This window comes from Cotesia glomerata, linkage group LG4 (assembly GCF_020080835.1).
Source record: "Cotesia glomerata isolate CgM1 linkage group LG4, MPM_Cglom_v2.3, whole genome shotgun sequence".
NCBI classification, from domain to species: Eukaryota; Metazoa; Arthropoda; class Insecta; order Hymenoptera; family Braconidae; genus Cotesia; species Cotesia glomerata.
This window is the reverse complement of record NC_058161.1, coordinates 7,825,214-7,848,155: the sequence shown is the minus strand read 5'-3', so window position 1 is coordinate 7,848,155 and position 22,942 is coordinate 7,825,214. Positions and strand designations below refer to the sequence as shown.

Below are 22,942 nucleotides of genomic sequence, written 5' to 3'. Positions count from 1 at the left end.
GTTTTTATATCATTCAAATTACTATCTAGTAGATATATTGTAGATTATACAGTAAATGCTATGAATTATCCGGGAGAGAATGGGGTGAAATGGGTTGCTGAACGACTTTGTTACATGGCAAAAAGTTTTGAATCGCTGTGTTGAATACGTAACAATTTTTTTAAAGATTCAATACATCGTAATTATGTTATAAAGTAATTTTTGAATGTTTGAAAAAATTTTGGAAAATCCCAACGAGCACATTTCGTTATATTGCATTCACTATAAGATGATTTCAGGGTGCAACGTTTTTTTATGTTTATAATCACTTGGTTGAAAACCAAGTGTTGAAGTTATGTGCTAAATATTATTTTGACCAGACTATTCTTTCATTTTTAACTTATATTAATAAGTCAATTAACATTACTAATTCATCATTTCAATATCAATATTTTTTTGTTTTTTTTATTTTCGTCAATGCTTACTTATTAAATGTATACATACAAGAATTAGTTATATTTTTTTATTGTAAAGTTAATTTTTTTTAATTAATAAAAAAATTTTACAATAATATGGATATATAAAAAATTAATAAAAAATTTTAAAAACTAAAAATAATTAATGTGATAAAATGATATTATTTAAAGCATTTAATAAAAGCACGATTGCACTCATCACGTTGAGATACTAAAACCGCTGATGGTACATCATCTTTGAGAATGATCAAAGCCAAGCCATTTAAATTTATAGTATAATATGGAGCTTCTTGTATAGTCTGAGGGGTTGGATATGCACTACGAGATTTTTCGTCCAAAAGCACACCGCTTGAGTATCCCATCGTTGTGCATATTATTGCAGCTTGTTGGTCAGAATTGATTGGATGAGGGAAGCATTCGTCAAACCAGACTCCAAGTTGGCGTTTCAACACCCTTCCTGCAGCAACTCTGTCAATTTTCAGTAAAAAAATAATTAATTAAAATGATGAGTATAAAAATATTCTATTTGAAATTTTGTAAGTATCAATACTTAACAAATTGACAAGAAAATTCGAAAATACTTACGTGTCATCAGCACTTTGTATTGTTCTGCACAAAGACTCGTCTTCTCCATGAAGACAATCTTTATGTCCGTCACACACAAAGTCATAAGGGATACACTGTTTCTGGCCATTGGTCATAGTACTGAAAATCATCCAGAAATTATATTTGTTTATTTAAGTTTTTTTCACTGATTAAATTCAGTTTTTTTGTTAATTACAAACCTATTAGAACATTCGTAGTGGTCATTTGAACAACCACAATACTCTTGAGCTTCATCAGATTTGTCAAAACAGTCTCGAACCTTATTGCATAGACGATGTGGTGATGTCAGACGAAGATAGTCTCTGCAACTGCAGCCCAGCGGTTCATCACTACCGTCTTCGCAGTCGACGTACCCATTACAAAACAAATCTTTCGATATGCAGTTGCCATTTTCGCATCGTAATTGCCGGCTAGAGCATCCTTGAAAATAAATAGTCATCAATTAACATTATATTATTTTTTAACGAAATTAAATGTAATTTAAAAAATCATAAAAAATTAAAAGCTTATAACTAGCTATACCACACGAAGGATTATCAGATTCATCTTCCATCAACTGATTGCAGTGGTCTTTTTTCCGGATGCAGTTTTCTTCATTTTCATCGGATCCATCTCGACAATCTTGGATACCGTCACAAATTTTTTCAAATGGAAGGCATTTACCTTCAGTACATTTCATACCATCAGCATCGCACTGCGCATTTGGAAGTTTGAAATAATTTTGATCTACAATAGATTTTTTTCATAAAATAACACGAAAGTTACTAAAGTTTTACTGTCATTTTAATATCAATCAAGTAACATTAACTGATTACTGTCTTACCCATGACTGTCGTTAAATAAGGAAGCATTTCTTCGATCCCAGTTAATGCTTGAGGTTCCTCAAACTCACAAAGAATGTCTCTTTCATGAAAAACGGCTGCTGGATACCACCCACGAGAATTGTGACATGATATAAATCCGCTCCATTTTCCCATGGTACCATTTTTCTAATTTAAAGATAAAAATATGTTATTAAAAGAATTATTAAAATAACACCAAGTATTTTTCCAGAATTTTTAAAAAAACTTTTCATTTACACTTATAAGTATTGAATTTTTGACAACGAAATTTTTCTTTTTAACTTAAATATTTTAAATGAAAAAAAGCCTAAATTTCGAAAAATTTTAAGTTTTTTTAATTTTAACCATTTTTTAAATATATTCTTACAGGGCACTCATATTTTGACACATCTCTAAAACATCTTTTGCATGACGGACAATCTTCAGCAACTCCATCAAATCCTACAGACTGTTTCTCCAACTTCTTATTTACTCCTGTAGCTTGGCAGTGCTCTCCTTCTGTAGCAACTAATGGTCTGCAAAAAAAATCACAAATAACAAGTTATTTTTTAATATTAAGAATTAAAATTTCATTAAATAAAAATTAAAACGTTTACCTATTATTAATAAATATTGGTTTAATATAACGAGTTACAGGTAACTTATCAAAGTGCAATAAACTGGTGTGAAATTGGTCAAGGTTCTCGATGTGATTCACCATCCTGGTTTGCTGATGAGGACCGTCTACATACTGATGAGGTATTGATAACCCTGCTATAATAGCAGTGATATTTTTGTCGAGGCTATATCAGTGAAAATTTTAGTATCAATTTTCGAGAGTTCAAATTGATGCATTCAAAAATGTTCAACTTACTTGATATCATTTGTACAGTGTGTAGAAGTCATAGCCCATTCAGTGTTTAATAACAATGCCGGACAATGGTATTTACCGTCCACGAAAATAGCCGGTTCCCATGGTAATAAATATGTGTCGTTATTAGGCACGTTGCTTTTGTATAAATATTCGTCCACGGGTTCTTTAAAATTCATTTTGCAATCCACGTAAAGAGCATGACACATCCAAGGATCAGAATCTTCTGGTGAAATCCTTTTAATAACTTCATCGGGGTCGAAAGTTATAGAACTGTTATCTGAACTTAGATGAACTTCCAATTTTCTCAGGTTAACGGGGTGGAAACTAGCTGATTCGTGTTTGCTAATAAAAATAAAGAAAAAACATTAAAGATTTTTGAAAATAATTTTATAGTGACTATTTAACTTACTAAAAACCAACAGCACCGCAGTAATCATCGGCTGTCTTTCCTAAATCTGTTATGTTGGTAAAACACAAAATGTTCCAAAGATTGTTCCTGTTGATTGATACAATTCCATTTTTCTTCAATGTTGTTGAACCTTCTATATCTACTTCGATTTGTTCTCCATTTGTTAATGCATCTGAAACATTAAATATTAATCACAATTAATTTTCATTATTATCAAATACAGTTCAATAATAGTAATAAAAAATTAAATTAATGTCAAATTAACTATAATTTGAAAAAAAGTATTTAAAATTTTATAAATTTTTGTATGATAATTTTTATGTTTTTTTTCCCCTAAAACCTTCAATAGTTTTTTATAAATATGAATAATATAATTAATTATCCCGATTTAAGTTTTCGATAAATATTTAGAAAAATTGTTTAATAATGAAATTATTTATTTGTTATTATTTTCATTCATGTCATAAATAAATTTTAATTTAATTTACCAAAATTTTATTTATAATTTTTATACATGATATTACTTACAACAATCTTTTTCATCATCATGTAACTCACAATCCTTATTTCTATCGCACCTCTTCTCCGCAGGAATTAAAACAGCACTTCGAGGACAGAGATAAGTATCCTGATCAGTATTCCTATTATCTAAAAATAATATAAAAAAAGTGTGTTTATTTATCTCAAAAATGTAACAAAAAGAAAATGAAATGTCTGTATTACTGCAATAGAGTTCGTCGCTTTTATCCGCACAGTCGATACGCCCATCACAAATTGATAGAGGGTATTTGATGGTCAAAATATCAATACACCTACAATTGAGTTCATCTGTTCCGTCTTCACAGTCGATTTTTTTATCGCACCTAAGAGGCTTCGAGATAACCTGAGTTATACTGAAAAATAGAACCCAAAATAAAAAACCCTATTTTTTTAATTTTTCCAAACTTAGAAACTTACTTTGAGCAAATAAAATCATTGGTGTTTTCTATCAGTTTCCATGTGTCATCAATATCTTTAGTTGGTGCGACATTTTTATGTGCTCTTGAGTCGGTCTCTAGGATATCATTTTCGTAATCATATCTGCTGCTACTGCTTTCTGATATCTCATTTCCTGCGTCTCCTATGTCATCCGTAACATTTTCTTCATTTCCCAAAGTTGTATTGAGGTCTGTCTCATTCTGGTCATTTAAGCTGTTTTCATCTGGATAAATCGAAGCCACAGTCCCATAGAAATTTTCATTATCAACTGGCTTTTCAGCTGCCTTTGGACTGTTAAAATTATTGACAGCTACTTCCTCGACAACCTCACTTGGAGTAGCTTCATCGCTCGGATTGACAAATGCTTCGGTTGTCTGTTCGACACTTTTATAAAAGTGGTAACAATTTGTTTCATCCTCAGCATTCAAGCAGTCAACTTTCTTGTCACACCGTCGGTTAAATGGCAAACATTTTCCCATTTTTTCGTGGCATTTGAATCCAGGACAATCGGCCAAAGGTTTAGGTCCGAATGGTTCCTGATCAGAATCTGGAATATCAAATTCAAATAGTCAATAAAAAAGCATCATTATTCCTTTAAATCTACAAAGTAAATTTAAAGTAAGACTTACTCATGGTTTTGTTGATCCAGGGTAAATAATAGCTCACTCGCGTGTAAGCTCCAGTTTTGTTAGGACGTGCACAACCTTCTCCATGGCTAACAATTCCAGCAATGTACCATCTATTAGAACTCTCTATAGGTATCCGGCACATTAGTGGACCCCCGCTGTCACCTTGACACGCGTCTCTCCCACCTTCGCTCCAACCAGCGCAGATAATTCCACTGCTTCGGTCGAATTTGAAATTGCATGTAGCTGCAATGGGTACTTCTACTTCTCGTAAATAATCCGCTGCAAATGAAATTGGGTCAATTATTGAACCAATCATCAATTTATTTATATACTAGCTGTTACTCGCCCGCTCCGCTGGGCGCTTCACAGAATTGCATTTTTAGATCTAGACTTGAAATTTAATTAGAGTATATTTTTGACTTGCGCAAATTCCCAATTCTATCGAATTGACATGCACCTTTTATCCATATAATTATTCTAACTAATATTCATATGAAAATTCAATTAGCTGACATCTAAAAATTTTTATAATTTTTTTTTTATTGAAAAAATTATTACAAAAAAATTTCATTTGTAAAAAACTTCAAAAACTATAAGTGCAATTTTTAAAAAATATTTTTTAGTTCTAATTTGATAAGAGAACAAAAATCAAAAAATTAAAAACGTCAGCTAACTTTAGTATTATATATTCATTGTAACTTTCAATGTGCAATCATTATAACATTCCCGTGTCTTTCTTACAAAAATTAATAATAATTTATATGAAAAAAAAATTTGTAATGAGCATTGAAAGTTTCAGTTAAAGAAATTGCACGTCTCATAAGTGAAGAAATCTGCCTAGTATATAAACATAACCAATAGAATTAAAAAATTTATTTTAAACAAATGACAATCGAATAGAATAAATTTAGTTACAATAAAAATTCATTATTTCTAAGTCAAAAAAATATAGTTTCCGGATAAGTAATCTCCACCATATCATATACTAAAACCTTCTCCGAAACATGCTGCATCTTATGGTATAAGTATTATTTTGATCGGTTCAGTAGTTTTCGCAGTATAACCGGACAAAAAAACCGGCTCTCCATTTATTAGTATAGATATTAAATTAATTAATTTTCTTACGATCAGGCCCATTTTCAGATGTAGCACCCCATCCGACGGTTGTGCAGATTTCATTAACAAGTGGACTTCCCCGTACACTTGTAGGAAGACAAGTAGAGCGGATCCATCGATTTAATCTTAATGGATCGTTTAATTTAATCAGCGCCAAATCATTTCTCATTATACGGCCGTTGTACTCAGGATGTGGGATCACAAATTGGGCTTGACGGATTTGAGCCATTGGAGAAAATGAAAAACGTCTTGAAAGGCCAGCAAATATTTGGTAATAATGGTCATTGTAGCTTTAAAAAAAAACAAGTTAGTAATTTTGAATTTGTATGGTTCTCAAATTTTTAATATTAATTGTTATTCACTTTACTTTATCAATAAATTTATACCTTTCTGTGCAATGAGCGGCCGTCAATATCCAACGTTCATTAATAATTGTTCCTCCACAATGAAAATAACCGTCTCGATAAATGGCAACTAAAAACGGCCAGGCATGTGGTTGACTAGCACGGCCTCCAACCACTCGACTGTCACCGGAAATTTTTTCAAAATTGTTCAGATCTTCAAAGGCTTCAGTAGTTAATGGTACAGAAGATTTAGTTGTACCATTTAACGTATTAGGTGAAGCTACCATAAAATCTTCATAAGGTGAAAATTCGTCGGATAAACCAGCAACCACTGACCCGCAAGGAATCGACGGGCATTTAACAAAAACTGCTTGGTCGTTACATTCAGGTGTCAGCTCAATATTTCCGGATTCTGTCATTGAAATGTACGGGCCGAGTCTGGACTCGCGTAGGGCTGTCTCCATTTTGATCGTCGGGTTGCCTGTCAGTGATCCTATTTCACTTCGACAAGCCTTATCAGCCCAAGCCTCGGTTAACGTACAAGCTGGGTACCATTTTCCAAACCAATTCTTGAAGAGATATCCAGAAGAGTGGCCAATTGTTGATATCTATTAATTAATCAATGATTTATAAATTGATTATATGATGAAAAAGGATCACAAAAACTTAATAGATAAATACTTACATCATTATTATCGATGAATGATTCAGTTAAAATGTGACAGTCTTTCTCATCTCTTCCATTGCGGCATTGTTCTGCGCCGTTACATCGTTGAGATAAGAGAACACAGTTTCCTTGGACATTTTTTCTAGTCCAGTCCAGGCAGCTAAATGAATCGTTACCGCATCCTGTAAAAAAATAAATTTAGAAAATCAATTCTTTGAATTTAAACTACGTTTATTTTTAGGTATTATTAGAATCTAACAAATAAACTTATTTCTAACGACATACAGATATTTTTCTTGAAATTTTTATACTACTTACTAAATATACTTTTTTGTAAAAATTTTATATAGGATTGACTCCATTATTAAAAAATTATTAAAATAAAATTACCATAACATCCAAGTTCGTCTTCACCCCGTGGACAATCGAAGAAACCATCACAGAGTTTATTAGGAGCAACCCTATCTTTGCATGTACAATGGATCTCGTCGCTGGAGTCTTCGCAATCAACAATTCCGTCGCACCAATTTTTTTGAAGAATACATTTACTTTCTCCAAAACATTTGAAGTAGTTCTCGGGGCATTCCAGGGTCCCTAAAGATAAAAAATATTTTATTATAAGTAATAAAATTAAAATTCATTACTTTCACACCAAATCTATCTAGATTTTTCTAAAAATATACTGTGCAAGTCGAGACAATTAATTATAAAATTAAATTAAATTAAAAAAATAATAATTACCTAGATTTTTTAACTCGATTTTTGGATCAGTTTCCTTGTTGTCCTGCTGACCAGAATCACGATGACCGTATTTTTCTTGAAAATCATTGGGTGGAATATGAGCGGGAAAATGAGAACATAGGACAGGTTGATTAACTGAACTACGACCTTCAAGATTTCCTCCGGGTCCACTAGGTCCGAAAAATCGTGGATTAAGCCAAAAGATTTCTGATGGAATAAACGGGTTGTAACTTCCGAAAGTTGGACCTAAATTGGCTGGATTCCATGGAAAAATACGAGAAGCCGACGGGAGAGGATTAGCAGCTATTGATTCAGGAGCCTGGACCTGTTGGCCTGAGGTTTGATTGAAGAAACATGCTAAAGGCCAATAACACATGAAAGGTGATACAGAGTTGTTGTCTGTTGCCGATTTTGATGGTGAGCTAGCCGATTCGGGTGATTGCATTCCTTGGTTGGTCTCTCCTTTCAATGAAGAAAGCTGTAATGTCTTCAAAACCGAAGGATCTTCAGTAATTCCCACTACTTCTCTGTAATTCTGCTTGATAATGTTGTTGTTCTTAGTTTCACGTGTCGTCATTCTGTCCCTCACTTTCGAACCTGAACCGATTTCTTCTCTGGACTTTCCAAATCGTGGAACTTCAATTGGGATTGTGAATCTGGTCGGCTCTGCGTTAACAGTTGAAAATGTAACGGGTTTTTCCGTGCTAGTAATTGATGTATTTGATGATATTATCGACGATTTATTTTTTTGAGAAAAATTTACTGATGAATTATTGTTGTCATTGTTAAATTTTATGTTAGGATTATAGTTAAAATTTTGACCATTAGTAGGTCTAGGAACGAAATGAATATTTTGAGTACTAGGATTTTGAATTTGATAATTAGGATTATTATTTTTATAATAATAAGGAATATTGTAAGAAATCGGATTGTTATTATGAGTTGGGATGTAAACATTCGGTTGATTATTGGAATACATATTTTTTAAAGTATTCGGACTACCATAAACTTGTGAAGTGGTGTAAGGATTTTTATAGTTATTGTTGTTGATAACAGGATTATTTTTAGGGATCGGGTTACTGTAGTACGCTGGCATATAATAATAATAATTATAATTATAAGGAATCAAATTTTCGGGAGCGGTCAAGTCAGCGGGATACAAATTTGTTGGGTATGGGATCGTGTTTTGCTGCTCATACTGAGAACACTGAAGACACGTCAGCAAACTTCTTGTATTTGCATCAAGAGGCTGGATTCGCCAGATCTCATTCTGGATGTTGGCTAAAGCAATTTCGGCTGCTTTCAAATTAGAGTTGATTAAATTTATCATGTAAAAACATTCTTCACGAAGTCGAAAGCAATCAGTTAAAGCATTTCCTCTGAAAACTTGACGTTTTTCATTTCTTTTTCCTTTAACAACGTTTTGTTTTTGTTGGGTTGAGCCTCTGCTTAAGTCCCGCTTAAATCGGCCAATTGAATAGGAATTAATGTTAAGTTCATCCAATTCACGCTGATTTTTTCTTATACCTATAAGATTTGTGAATAAATTGAAGGAATTTTCAGAATTAATTTTTTTAGTAATTGTTTAGAAATCTGGATCAAATTATTTCTGGCCATTAAATCGTGATTGAATTTTTTTCATGTACTCATTTTTTTAAGTTTATTAAAAAATGGAATAAATTGAAAAAAAATTCAATCTTATTCTTTCGACTTAAAAAAAAAAAAAATTTTTAACTAAAATTAATAAACTTAAAATTTTAAAAAATTTTTCTCTAATTTTCGGTTTTTAAATATAAAATAAGAAAAAAAAATACCAAAAATTGCTACACTTATTTGGATGAATTATATTGATCTTTCTGTAGGTATTTAATTTTTTTCAACATTCAAAGGTCCAAAACGATTCGATAGCTTATAACTAAAACACCTACTTCTAAACAATTATCATCTAATTTATTATTTTCTTACCTTCGTAAGAATCATATAGCGAGTAACCAAATAGTATAAAAAATAATAATATTAATACTATAAAGAGAATTGAAAACAAAGATAGTTTCCAGATTTTGAAGTTTATCTTATTTTTTAACTTTGGATCGATCACAAAATCAGATTCCTCTGATTTTATGTTCTTTGATCCTTCCATCGTGTCCTTTTCTTCTTTTGTGATTTATTTTTTCACTAATTACACTTAACGTTAAAATTTTAAACTGTAGAAATGTTGTCGATTAACTTTTAACTTTTTCACTTTTTATTTATATAAATTCTTACTCAAGTTTTTATAGAAATACTTTATTCAACTAACTATTTATTTATACGAAAATGAATGAAATTTATAAATCAATTTAAGACTAACGTTCACATCAATGCATTTTTCTATTAATAACTTATTTTGTTAAACGGTAAGAAAAAAAAATCTGTCTTAAAAGCTGCTATCACGATTGAGTCCCGAGTAATAATGATAGAAATATTAGCGATTTTTCTTGCCCTGGCATAAGTCAATGACAAAATGAGGAAGTGTCAGCAAATTATGGACGAGTTGGGTAAAAATTATTTTTACCTTTTGATATATTAGACTTATGTCTTCCGGTCAATGATATCCGTCGACGCGTACATATTTTAATAAAGGATAAAGACGGAAAAATACTCGAATTTCACATTCATTGCTCATTCAAGCTGATTCGTCCACTTTTATGAATAATATTTAATTTTATATTTATTTAACATTAGAAATTAAAATTTAAGATCTGTTTCATACGTGTGGTAAATAAAATAATTTTTTTCAAGTATCAAATTAAGTTATACAACATCTTCAATTCATTATTCTATATTTCCATAAAAGTGAATAAAACAGTAATATTTCTCATTTACAAAATAACTTTTTAAATAAATAACGAAAGTTTAACTCATAAAATGTTAAATTAGCTTTAGTGTCATTAAATTTTTGATATTGCATGTTCCAGTCTTTCGATTCGCTTAGTTAAAAGTAATTTATATTACAAAAATCAGATTTCACTAAATTAATCACAAATCAACAAAAAAGTATAAATCTGAATGAAATTTTTTGAATAATATGTATATGATATTATTTTGCATATAAAACACACAAGCAAAACTATAAAAATTGTCGATTAATACTTAATTCAAACTCGGGTGTCAAATAATGCATTATGCTTAAATCGAATATTTTTCTACCGAGTCAACAACCTCAACTTCGAATTAATTCATTAAATATAATATTCTAAATTGTATTTAAGTATCATTAAATTGAAATTTATTTTTTAGATTGTTCAATTTTCTACAGTTTTTATGTAATTTATAAACTTTTTTCAGTACAGTTACGTAAATATAATTTGATCCACTTGAAACTTCAAAAGATTTCAAATTTTTCTTAATTGTAAGACCTATTTTTTCTTTATTGTCAGTATCTATAATTTTAAATTTCCTGAATTCGATGAACATAAAAAAATAAATAAATAAAGTAATTAATAATATATATGCTATTTAACATTTTTTCATATTAAATTGATAATTTTTAATATAATCTATCACCAGAAATGTATCGATATATTTGTTTCAAGATATAAAAAAATCTATTAATGCAAAAATTCATATTCATAACGTGAGTAAATTAGTATCAAGCTAAAATTAATGAAATACCTATACTCAAATTGCAGAAAAGCAAATAATAGTTGGATCGGTTCGTAGAAATAACATAAAAAAATAATTTTCTCTATGTTAAAAAGATTTTTATTAAATAGTTAAATATTTTTATAGTATCAAAGGTAATAAATTGTGAACAAAGACATTTTTTTTCATAAAATTATCAGTACAATAATCCACTAGCATGTCCAGATAATTAAATACGTTTTCCACTGGATTATTAGTCTGAAATGGTGACTTTATTATAAGAAGGAACACTTCATCTGTTTGTCATTCTAAAAATTATTTCTTTATATATTTTATTAAGTGTTTTAAAATTAATTAATAAGTAATTTAATAACATTGTTAATTTGTTTATTTTCAAGGTAAATTACTTAAGCTTTAGTAAGAATGTGTTGATATAATAAAAATTTTCTTTTTCATCCCCTTTTCTGCGAATTTCATTAAATAAGAGAAATTATGGATGTTTATTTACATTACTTCAATTGAATTAAAATTGACTTTGGTTAATTTTCTATTTGTATAACTTGAAATTATCAAAATTAATATTTTCATTTTACACGAATAATAAAGTAAAAAAAAACACATTTACAAGACACATTACAAAAATTTATAACATTAATAATTTTTTTTAATTGAATAATCTACACATCACTTGTCCATAATTTTATTGTTTTATCACCTTCTAGAGCAGCTGAAGCAATAATATTACGGGTTGGGTGACATGACGTAGAAATTATCACATCTTTATGTCCTTCAAGTTTTTGAACGAGTTCTTTCGTTTGTAAATTCCAAATGTAAACTAAGTTATCTTCTGACCCGGAAACAATCCACTTCTCGCCTGTGACTGAAATACTAGCGAATAGGCAGTATTTCTCATTAGTATGACCTGTATAAGTTTTCCGAGCTTTTGCTCTGCTATAATCCCACAGCTTGATAGTACTGTTCAAGTTTGCGGCAAGAATAAATTTTGAGTTAGAAGAAAACTTAACAAATGATATCGGTATTACAATATCATTTTCATCCCTTTCAACAAGAGTTTGTAAAGGACGTCCAGTTGCGGCATTCCATATACGACATATTCCATCATAGCCGCTAGATATAATGAAGCTTCCATCTCTGTTAAATTCAACAGCGGTTACAGGGTCAGTGTGAGCTAATAATGTTTTCACACACTTCCCTGTTTCAATATTCCAAATTTTAACAGTTGTATCAAATGAGCCGGAAACAATACGGTTGCCCGAGTCGAAATTTTAAAACTCTAGTTCAACCTAGTAGAGCCTGATTCCTTTGATGTAGACATATGCCGCTCTGATTTAAGAACCTTTTTCAACCTAACTCGTCTTATGTCCGGGTAAAGAGGATTGAGTTGGGGTTTAGTTTAAATTTTAAGAATCTGTTTCAACCTAACTCATCTTGCGATCAGGGTGAGGAGTATTGAGTCGGGGTTTAGTTTAAATTTTAAGATTCTGTTTAAACCTTATACGTCTAAAATCAGGTTGTAGGAGAATGAGCTGGGGTTTAATGAGAATTTTATCGCGTAGGCTTTCTAGGGTGAAACAGAGACTTAAACTTTATAAATTTTTCAAAGTTAATAATAGTAATAAAAATTATTATCATGATTTCGAAAATGTATCAATTGATGGATATTAATGGCCAAAAGACAAATACAATTGTAAAAATTTAATTATTTCAGTGATTTAATTGTTTTTTTTTTTTTTTTTTATTAAAGACTTTTGCCATCAACAAAATATAAAATTAACTATTAAATTAAATTGATTGGCGAGCATTAAAGCAACAAGATAATTAATAAGAATGAAATTATCTTTAGTCATGAACAAAAATTCTTAAGCTAAGAAATTGTTTTTAGCTTGAAGAAGTTTAAATTAATTAAAAATTTGATGGCAAAATTCTTGGGCCGTCATACTTCACCTTTCCATGTACGTACGTTAAAAAAAGCTAAAAGTTATATAAGTTCTTATGGTTCTGTTTAAGAGGGAAAAGGCCGAGATAACAATTTAAGTTCTATTTCTTCGATTGACTGAAAAATAAACATAATTGTAAAATCTAAAGTCTATGATATATTAATGTTTTTGATATATGTTCTATTGGTTTAAAAAAACATCTTTACACAAAAAAAAACGCTTTCAACTTAGATTCGTAAATTGATGAGCTAAAGTGTATAAAAATACCAACATAAGTTACGACGCAAAGGTAAAGAAAAATAATTTAACTCATCATCTAATTTTTTTTCTAGGATTCATCAGAATTAGTTAAAATCAATTGTTTAATAAACGATATCATTTAAAAAATAATTGTCTTTATTCGCATTCAAACGCCAATACATAGTTTGAATATATCATTGTGTATTTGCGCATGCTAAAATTAATGTAATGTAGTAAACTTCAAAGTAGTTTTTTTGTGATCTAAATTTTTTCTTTTCTTGAATTAAGATAATTTTCTTATCAATAGAAATTTTTATCGCAAATATTTTTAAGCTGATTGTTAAAAACAAATTTTCTTTATATGTCTTTATTTTTGCAGAACTAAAAAAATATACAATTTTAGAGTTACCCTTTCAGCTTTTATAAAACAACACACAAAAATGATCAAAAGATATTTGAACGTATTTACAACAACTTATTCTAAAAAGTGAGTATTCATGTAGTTTCAAGAATCAAAAAATTTAGGCAATTTTCGCGACAAAATTTTTTAAGCACTTAAGTGTTGTAAAATTGATAATAATAATGACAAAAACAATTACCATGATAAAAGAAATAATAATAATATTTAATCACATGAGGTAATTTTAATTTTGTCAGCTGTAGCTTAAATAGAAAAAAATTTTCTTGCCAAATGACAAGTCTTCGAGTAGCAGAGGGGATCCAGTCTAGCTTCGTAATCGAGAGGTCGTGGTTTCGAATCCCAGTAAAGCTGAGTTTTTTCAACAGATATTTGTGTTTTCATCGTTATTTCTTCTGTCTCCATTTCGATATTTATTCATGTATAATTATAAATAAACACTACTGATAGATATATTTACCTTGACCGTCAAGCGAATAATAACTTGAAGTAACTAACAATTGGTTAATAATTTTTATCGTTTTTTTTTTTTTTTTTACCATAAATATAAACCAATTTAAGCTATATAAGGTTGAAATAGATTTTAATAAAACCATGCCTGACACTTTTTCGTCTGAGGTACAAAAATCCTATATATTGCGCAAGCCCAGCTAGGCTTTAAAAAAATGAAACAGGGTTTTATTAAGAACCTTCCTCGGCCTTAATTCACCTGAAAATGCAGTTAAGGGGCCATGAAAGAAGATTTGATATTTTGATAAAAATATGAGATGATTTTTGGTGCATTGTTTTGAGCTAAATTTTGGACAGTTTTTAATCAAATTTAAACCACAGATAAAAAATATAATAATAAAAGCAGGGAACTAATTTATATATGAAATTTTTACAAAAAAAAAATTAATTTATAAGAAAAATCGCAACTTTATACAGCCTACAGAAATCTACGTCAAAATAATGAATTTTTGTTTATTTTATGGAAACAATGATTATAAAAAAGAGTTCCCTGCATTCTTTGTCACTACTAAGTTATAAAAAATTTATAAACCCGATTATTTATAATCTCAATTATTAATAATAATGCACCAAATGTAATTATCAATAAACAAGTGGATATTATTCTTATGAATTAATTTTTTTTTTTGTAAAAATTTCATATATAAATTAGTTCCCTGCTTTTATTATTATATTTTTTATATTTGGTTTAAATTTGATTAAAAACTGTCCAAAATTTAGCTCAAAACAATGCACCAAAAATCATCTCATAAAAATGTTATCAAATCTTCTTTCATGGTCCCTTAAGTAGGCGCTACTAGGTTGAAACAGAAATTAATTTCAACGTAGATCGCTATATCTTAAACTCTATTTCAACCTAGCACACTCTGACTTTAGTCTAGCTAGGTTGAAACAGAATTTAAGCAAAATAAAATTTCGACTCGGGTCACCTTGAGGATTGAAATTACAACAAAAAATGTAATTCCGATGACCTCGTAGAATTTTTAAGCATTTAGACGTACTGAGGCTCCAAATTTTCAAAGTTTTATCATCGGATGCAGAAACTAATCGTGTACTATCACTAGACCATGCTACGTCTGAAATTCCTAAGCGATGTCCTTGAATAGTTTTTTCACAAGCTCCCCAAATTCTCATGCTTTTATCGGCAGATGAACTAACGAGCCAATTTCCATTAGGACTAAATTTTACTGTGGATACAGCCATGGTGTGTCCAGTGAGTGTATACCGCAGAGAGTAGTATGGTTTAATAGTTATAGGGCGTTTCTTCTGAGAAGTTGGTGTTGAACTTGCACTAGTTGATGGTTCCTGAACTGAAAAAGGTCCACAAGAACTGGTTGATAGTTCCTGAACTGAAAAAGGCCCACAAGAACTAGTTAATGGTTTCTGAACTGAAGAAGGTCCACAAGAACTAGTTTATGGTTCCTGAACTGAAAAAGGCCCACAAGAACTAGTTAATGGTTTCTGTACTGAAGAAGGTCCACAAGAACTAGTTGATGGTTCCTGAAATGAAGGTCCACAAGACTCCATTATTATTATTCACTGATATGTATTAAAAAAGTATAAAATATTAAAATAATTTGATTTAACTTTGATGAAAGAAGATAACTTAAATTATTGGTTTTCTCAGTAAATGCGTTCCAAAATTTTGAATGAGTATACTTCAGGTGAATTTTTGATACACTTAGCTTACAAGCTCTGGTTAACTATTTTAAAACTAAAAAGACCAAACTTTCGCCATCTAGCGTTAAAATACGAGATTATTTGCTTCTCTTATGAAAAGTACAGTAAGATGGAAGCACTGTTTAGATTAAATTCTAATCTAAACGCGTAAACTCACTGTACTGTATGTATGTAGTTGTAATGTATACATAATATAATAAATACCCAAATTCAACTAACATTCGATTAAACATATATTTTGTCATTGGCTCGGTGAATTAATATTTTTGTACATGTATTCGATTATATTTTTTGTAAAATGACAGACACAGAGAAGCCTTTCGCATGTTCGTCTCCAGGATGTAATATGGTAATTATTATTTTAAAAAATAACAATATGTTAATTAATAATACTTACACTACTACAACAAACACTACATGCTCCATTTTAATCTTTCATTATTGTTAACAATATTCTAAAGTAATTTTTTCTCACAATAAATACATTAAAAAATGTAAAAATAATTTGAGAAAATTATTTTGTTTTCATTTCAGAGTTTTGTTAATGAAGATCATTTGGTAGTTCATAAAAAAAAACATGATATGATATTAAATTTTGGAACAGGTGGCAAAAGTAATTCATTTATAGGTAAGAACTTAATATTTACTTTATTATTACATAATTCTTTATTTTTAAGACAATGTAGCTTATTTGAATTTTTTTTATTTATATTAATAAGTTTTATTAAATGATTATATATTTATATATTTAGCCGATCAAACGCCAACTCCTACACGATTCATCAGAAATTGCGAAGAAGTTGGTTTATTTCAAGATTTACAAAATGTTAATCCCTTTGAAGAAACTTTTAGACGAGCTGTTGAAGGCAAAATTGGATCATTATCTGAATCTGAGGTACATTCTTAATTTTTTGTTTTATAAATAATAAATTTATTAAATCTTTATTAAAAAATGATTGACTAAAATAATACTTACCTTTAGATAATAATAAATGACGACACGTTGCATACACCACATGTGTTTCCACACATAGAAGACAAATCATCAAATAAAATAGTTCTGCACCGAGCTGATGATAATGAAGTAGACGAAATATTGCAAGGTAAATCAAAAGACATAAATGTAGAAAAGCCGAATTGTGAAAGTTTAGATATTGTCGTTTGTAAAGAAGTTAAAAAGACATCTGAAACAATTGTTATACAAGAAGCGGACACGTCAATTATTCAACAATCACCCCAACTACCATCGTCTACAAGTCTGTAAGTATTATGTAAGAAATACATTGTTTATTTAGAGTTGATAAATTGTTTTTCATATAACCTGCATTGAAAATGTGAGTTTCAATGCCTGTTGAGCCAACCGAAACTAGACAATTTCAGACCAATGCGACTGTGCCGGGCAGGTATCAATTATTTCTTCCCGGCGGACAGAAAATGACGATTTTCTGTCCGCGAGGTGAAGTTGCAGCTTTATTTTCAATCCTATCAATTGTTTGTTTATTTTATACCTTTATAATTGTCATTCTAACCGTTAACTGTATTGACATATCATAATTCTGTTATTAAGCATAAATAAGAATGATAAAAGAAAACTTGTCAATTTACGAATAATGTTTGGTAAAAAATAAACTATTACTTTCTATTTTATTATAAGTTTCATAATAAAATGGTATTTTCGCTGTTCGTCTGAAACTATCTAGTTTTGGTTGGCTCCAGACATTGAAACTAGCATTTTTAATGCAACTTATATGAAAAATATAATGTGTGACGCGGGATGAAACACGATTTCAGACCGAGTGATGCCAGCCTTCGCTTCGCTCGGGCAGGCAACTTCACTCTGGTCTGAAATCGTTTTGTTTCATCCCTAGTCACACAATATACTATTAAACGCTTTAGAAATATAAGAATTTTAAAAAGCTATTGATTTTGAATTAATCTGATTAGCTTACAGAAACGAAAACGATCGATAAAATTAAAATTGATTGATTGTTTTACAAGATATTGTTTGTTTTAATTCAATTATTTTTATTCAGCTTGGCTCAATGATTTCTTTAACCAATTTTAATCAAAAGAATTTTGAAATATACAAATAGAATTATGCTTTGCGATTCATCAATTCAATAGTTTAAATTCAAAAGGTAGTAGAAGTCAATAAATAATGAAGAATATTTGAAAAATAATGTACAAAAGCTCATTAAATTTAAACGCTATGAATAATTTCTAGATTAGCTTGTACAAACGACTGTTTTTCAAAATATTTGCATAATAATAAAAAGTAATAAACAATATAATGTAATAAATAAAAATGAATGTTGTTATCTTTATATAGATCGATAGATGGCGATGAAGTGCAATTTCTCTTGAAAACTCAAGATGGGAAATTTATGCAACTGTCTGCAACTCCTATGATTGATTCAACAATCCCAGCGGTTAACGTTCAATCTCAACCAACTAAACCACAAACAATAGTGATAGACACAGCATTACCATTGATAAATAACGAACTTGATAAATCTGTTAAAAAAAGTTCGCCTCCTCTTCTAGATGCTAAGCAGGTATTTTTTTATGACTCCTTATTTAATCAAGATCGTTACTTTGTTTTTATTTAATAAATTTCATCTTTCAGCGCCTTAGAGAAGCTCTCATAAAAAACGGTAATGTAACAAGTTCAGAGGTGATAAAAAATGATAAAGTACAAAATAAAAATACGGAGAAGAAATGTGTAATAAAGAAAAAAGTTGAAGTTGTAAATGAAAATATTGTGGATTTACGTAGAAAACAAGATGTTCAAGCGAGAAATCGCGCGAGTTCGATGAGAGCACGAGCAAAAAGAAAACAGTGGATTAATCAGCTTCAACAGTCATTAGACGAAAGTAATAAAGTTAATGCTAAACTTCAATTGGAAATTAAAAATTTACGTCTGGAAATTAGTAATTTAAAAACTGTTTTATTGGCTCACAAAGACTGCTCAGTGACCAAAGAAATCGCTAAAAGTAAGATTTTTTTTTTACTATTTTATTTTATGGAAATTTAAAGAGAAGAGTTAGCGTTAGTTGAGTTTTAAAACCTAGCGACAGTTGAATATCTGTTTGCTGATTTTTTTGCATCTCTTCATATAAATATTTACTTTTTACATAGTATAACATATTGACAAAAAAAAATTGTTTATTTGTAAAATTCGTAAAATTTTTTTTTGTAGAATATGATGTACTTATTCAATATTTTATCAGACAATTTTCAATTTAAGGTTAAACTGCCAATAAATTTTTAAATTGAAAAAAACGTGAAGTTAGAAATATCATGAAAAAAAAATTTTTAAGGGGGATAGCCACTGTGAGAATCGAAAAAATAGGTGATTTTTGGGAATTTTTTCGACTGAGAAAATAAAGGAATTTGGGGATCGGGTTTTTTTTTTATTTTATACAGTATACATTAAAGATCATTCTCCTAAATTTTTATTAAAAAATATCATGTTGTTACATAGTTATAACAATTTTTGTGGAGCACCAAAAAATTTCCCCCACCACGGCCCCATCTCTAACTCAAAAACGGATTATCTAAAACATAAAAACCAAACTGCCGCAGCTGCCCAATTTCAAAACACAGTAACTGACACTTTTAAGATTTTTAAAAATTTTTCTTATTAAAAAAAAGTTTGCGCGCCAAATTGATAAAAAATTTAATTTATGAATAGAAAATACTTGAATATAAATATTTTGAAGAAAAATTAATTGAAATCAAGGTCTAAAAGTTATAAGAAATGCAGCAATACTGAAAAAAATCAGGTATAGAAATTTTACAGTTACTGTGTTTTAAAATTGGGCAGCCGTGCGTTTTAATCTGCATGCATGTGGTTATCGTTCCACGTAGGAGATTTTGAAAATTTGGATTTAAAAAAATGGCGACATATTAAAAATTTTTCCGTTTTTTTCTCCTTTTTTTGGATTTAAACAGCCCTAAAAATCTTAAAAATCAAAATTTTTAAAATCCTCTATGTGCAACTATAGCTATTGAATAGACGAATACGGAAAAAAAAAGTTGAAAATCGGTTCATATTTATGCAAATTACCGATGAGACCAATTCGAAAAAAGTAGTTTCGAGAAAAACGCGTTTTTGTCGGAGCGCCGCGCATGCATTTGACGTGCTGTCACAAAAATGACTATAACTCGAAAAACATTCGAAATTTTCATATAAAACTCTAGATACATATTTTTGAATATATAAACTTTGATTTAATAGAAAAAAAAAAATTTTGTTTTTTTTTTTAAAATTTCACAGTGGCTATCTCCCTTAAATAATTCATTGTTTAACGTCGCTTAGTAATGCACATTTTTAATTTTTCATTATTAATAATTAATTTTTTTTTATTTCTTAATTTCAGACAAAGTAATTGTAGACCCTGAAGTTATTTCTTTACCAAGTGTAAGGCTACCAGAAAAAGCAGCAGTTCTACCCATTGATATAACACAGGGAATAAAACGAGAGACTGCTCACCAAGACGTGGCATGTGCTGCAAATAAAAAAGTAAAAATAAAACGACAATCAATAATATTACCAAAAACCGATGATAAAATGGTGCCGATGGTGGCTAAAGTTATTTGCGGGCCTTGCAATAACCTTAAGGTCGTCAACCTTAATCAAATAGTAGATGAAAAATCTGTCAACAAACCAATCTTAATTGTCCAAAATGGACCACCAAAAAAAGTTCAAATTATAAATTCGCGACAAGTGGTTCAAGTAGACCAGAGTCTACAGTTAATTAATGTGGCCTCTAAAACAACTGGGACGTAGTTTAATTAAGTTACGTTTTTATAAAATAAAACTTCAGTATAAAGTTGGAATCATATTAGGCTTTATATGTAATAGTGCTCTTTAAGACGCTCTACAAGCTCTTCAAGCTTTTGATTTTGAGGTATTGTCAGTAATTTTAAGTTACAAGTCATTAAAAAAAAATTTTTTTATTATAAGACATTTATTTTTATAATTAAAATTATTGTCTATGTTTAAATACGTCTATGAATAGTCAATCGCTGGCGATTATGTTTATGTTTTGATACGACAAAGTAGCATTTGTTTTCTGCGTTTTTTTATGTTAAGCAAAGTATACTTTTAACATTCTAGTTTTTTTTTGTAGTAATCAAGACTTTTAATAACTATAAAAAGTTATGTACAACACTAGTGATATACATCCATTATGATACTCATTAACAGTAACTCTATTTTAAAACAAGTAAATTACAAAACTTTTAGACTAGTTTTTAATTGAGTCGTCAATCATTAAAAATCATTAATTATTTACTTAAAAATTGTTAATTAGTTGATAAATTTAAACTTGTTGGAATAATTTTAGTTTAAAAAAAAAGTAAGGCAATAAAAGTAGGATAATAAACTTTTTATTATTGTGATTATTTATAAGGTATAAAAAAGTTATAAATTTTTTACGTAGTGGTATAAAGAGAAATCTATTAAAGTTTTATTACTTTCTAGTTGACCTCAAAATTGCGAGATAAAATTAATGGTTTCATTTTTAAGAATTCATAAATTAAAATAGACATTAATTATGTCCATCAACTAAATTATCTTGTTAAAATAATTTAGAATTACTTAATTATTCGATTTATTTTTTATTTATAGATTCTTCTAACAGAAACTATAATTGGAAATTCTATTCAGGAAAATACGAAAATTAAAATGAATAATATCATTTTTAAAGTTCATTAAATATTAAAACATTTATTTAATTTTATATAATTGTGATTTATGAATTTTTAATTTGATAAAAGAATAAAGAACTCTTACACAAAATAGTTAAATTGTTAGTGATAAAAATTTTATTTCAGTTAAGTAATTCGTTTATTGATTCACTAGAAATGTATGCGGGTTTATTATATATTTTATTAAAAGACGACTATAGTTATGGAATAACATTTCCAAAAGAGACACAACTATTTATAATTGTAAATTCTAATTTATTAAGTTTTTAATGAAATAAAATTATTTTTTTAATAGGAATATGATTCATGTTATTACAGAAATTAATCTTAATAAATTATAAGAGAAACAACTAATAATATAATACATGATCCTTTGAAATATAACACATTAATTAACTCAGAAATTTTCATTAACAGTATTAGTTTTAAAAAGTTTCACAAATTTCACATCTTTTGGCATACTCCTTATCAATTAAACTAATTAAATAATAATATCATTAGTATTATTTTTTAGTTGATATTAAAACACAATATTACCTAATTTTATTGATTAACTGATCTGTTGCTTTATATATATATATCATTGATAAGCGAAAAGTTAGTTACCTACTGGCTCTATTGCACGGATTTAAATTTCATTTCACATGTCATGCAAATTATTCGATTTTTACCTTGAAGGTAAAATAAAAAGCTAACTTTTCCAATTTATAAAATGTGACTGCAGGATTTTTTTTTTTTTTTAATATCAACCATGATTGAAGCAGTCGTAATTTACTGATAGAGATAAAATTTTTTTAAAGTTAATAAAAGTTAAATATGTATTTGTCGTACTTTTCCTGAGATTCGGTTTTATGTACGGGTTTTCATATTTAATGTGTAATAAAAAATTTTATTACAGAGAAAGCATAACAGCATTCAATTTTTGTTTTGTTAAATTCTTTCAAGTGACCGAAATTATATTTGTTTAAATTATCGTATAAAAATCTTTTGAAATGTTCTTAATTATTTAACATAAATTTTTGACAAATTTTAAAATTACGACAAAAAAATTGTTTTATTCAAGTATCATATGCATTAAAAATCATGAACATTTTATAAATTTCATCACAACATTATTGACTTACTAAAAATAAAATTTTACAAAAATCCAATATACA

General features: G+C 28.8%; 3 protein-coding genes across 4 annotated transcripts; 1 reads left to right on the top strand and 2 right to left on the bottom strand.

Moving 5' to 3' along the window:
* Window positions 1–557: 557 nt before the first annotated feature.
* Window positions 558–9,148, bottom strand: LOC123264454 (serine protease nudel). 2 transcript variants are annotated; one of them, XM_044727763.1, is made up of 18 exons: window positions 8,469–9,148; window positions 7,662–7,814; window positions 6,918–6,967; window positions 6,275–6,840; window positions 5,898–6,178; window positions 4,773–5,051; window positions 4,123–4,690; window positions 3,889–4,058; window positions 3,694–3,813; window positions 3,166–3,337; window positions 2,757–3,098; window positions 2,500–2,685; window positions 2,271–2,418; window positions 1,885–2,050; window positions 1,584–1,787; window positions 1,241–1,481; window positions 1,041–1,160; window positions 558–923 (listed from the first exon to the last, which is right to left on the bottom strand). In XM_044727763.1, exons 1-18 carry the CDS (start codon window positions 8,968–8,970, stop codon window positions 617–619), a joined length of 4,575 nt encoding a protein of 1,524 aa, XP_044583698.1. In that variant the 5' UTR covers window positions 8,971–9,148; the 3' UTR covers window positions 558–616. The 2 variants fall into 2 exon arrangements, with proteins under 2 accessions (XP_044583698.1, XP_044583697.1); XM_044727762.1 differs by lacking the exon at window positions 8,469–9,148 and adding an exon at window positions 7,290–7,493 and having other exon boundaries at window positions 6,918–7,081; window positions 7,641–8,394.
* A 2,757-nt stretch (window positions 9,149–11,905) lies between these two features.
* Window positions 11,906–15,922, bottom strand: LOC123264458 (WD repeat-containing protein 5-like). The gene is made up of 3 exons (XM_044727768.1): window positions 15,908–15,922; window positions 15,317–15,739; window positions 11,906–12,534 (listed from the first exon to the last, which is right to left on the bottom strand). The coding sequence occupies exons 1-3, from the start codon at window positions 15,915–15,917 to the stop codon at window positions 11,942–11,944; spliced, it is 1,026 nt and encodes a 341-aa protein (XP_044583703.1). The 5' UTR covers window positions 15,918–15,922; the 3' UTR covers window positions 11,906–11,941.
* A 308-nt stretch (window positions 15,923–16,230) lies between these two features.
* Window positions 16,231–21,345, top strand: LOC123264457 (cyclic AMP-dependent transcription factor ATF-2). Its single transcript, XM_044727767.1, has 7 exons — window positions 16,231–16,419; window positions 16,605–16,698; window positions 16,823–16,965; window positions 17,053–17,330; window positions 18,400–18,625; window positions 18,697–19,063; window positions 20,453–21,345. The coding sequence occupies exons 1-7, from the start codon at window positions 16,369–16,371 to the stop codon at window positions 20,860–20,862; spliced, it is 1,569 nt and encodes a 522-aa protein (XP_044583702.1). The 5' UTR covers window positions 16,231–16,368; the 3' UTR covers window positions 20,863–21,345.
* Window positions 21,346–22,942: the final 1,597 nt, after the last annotated feature.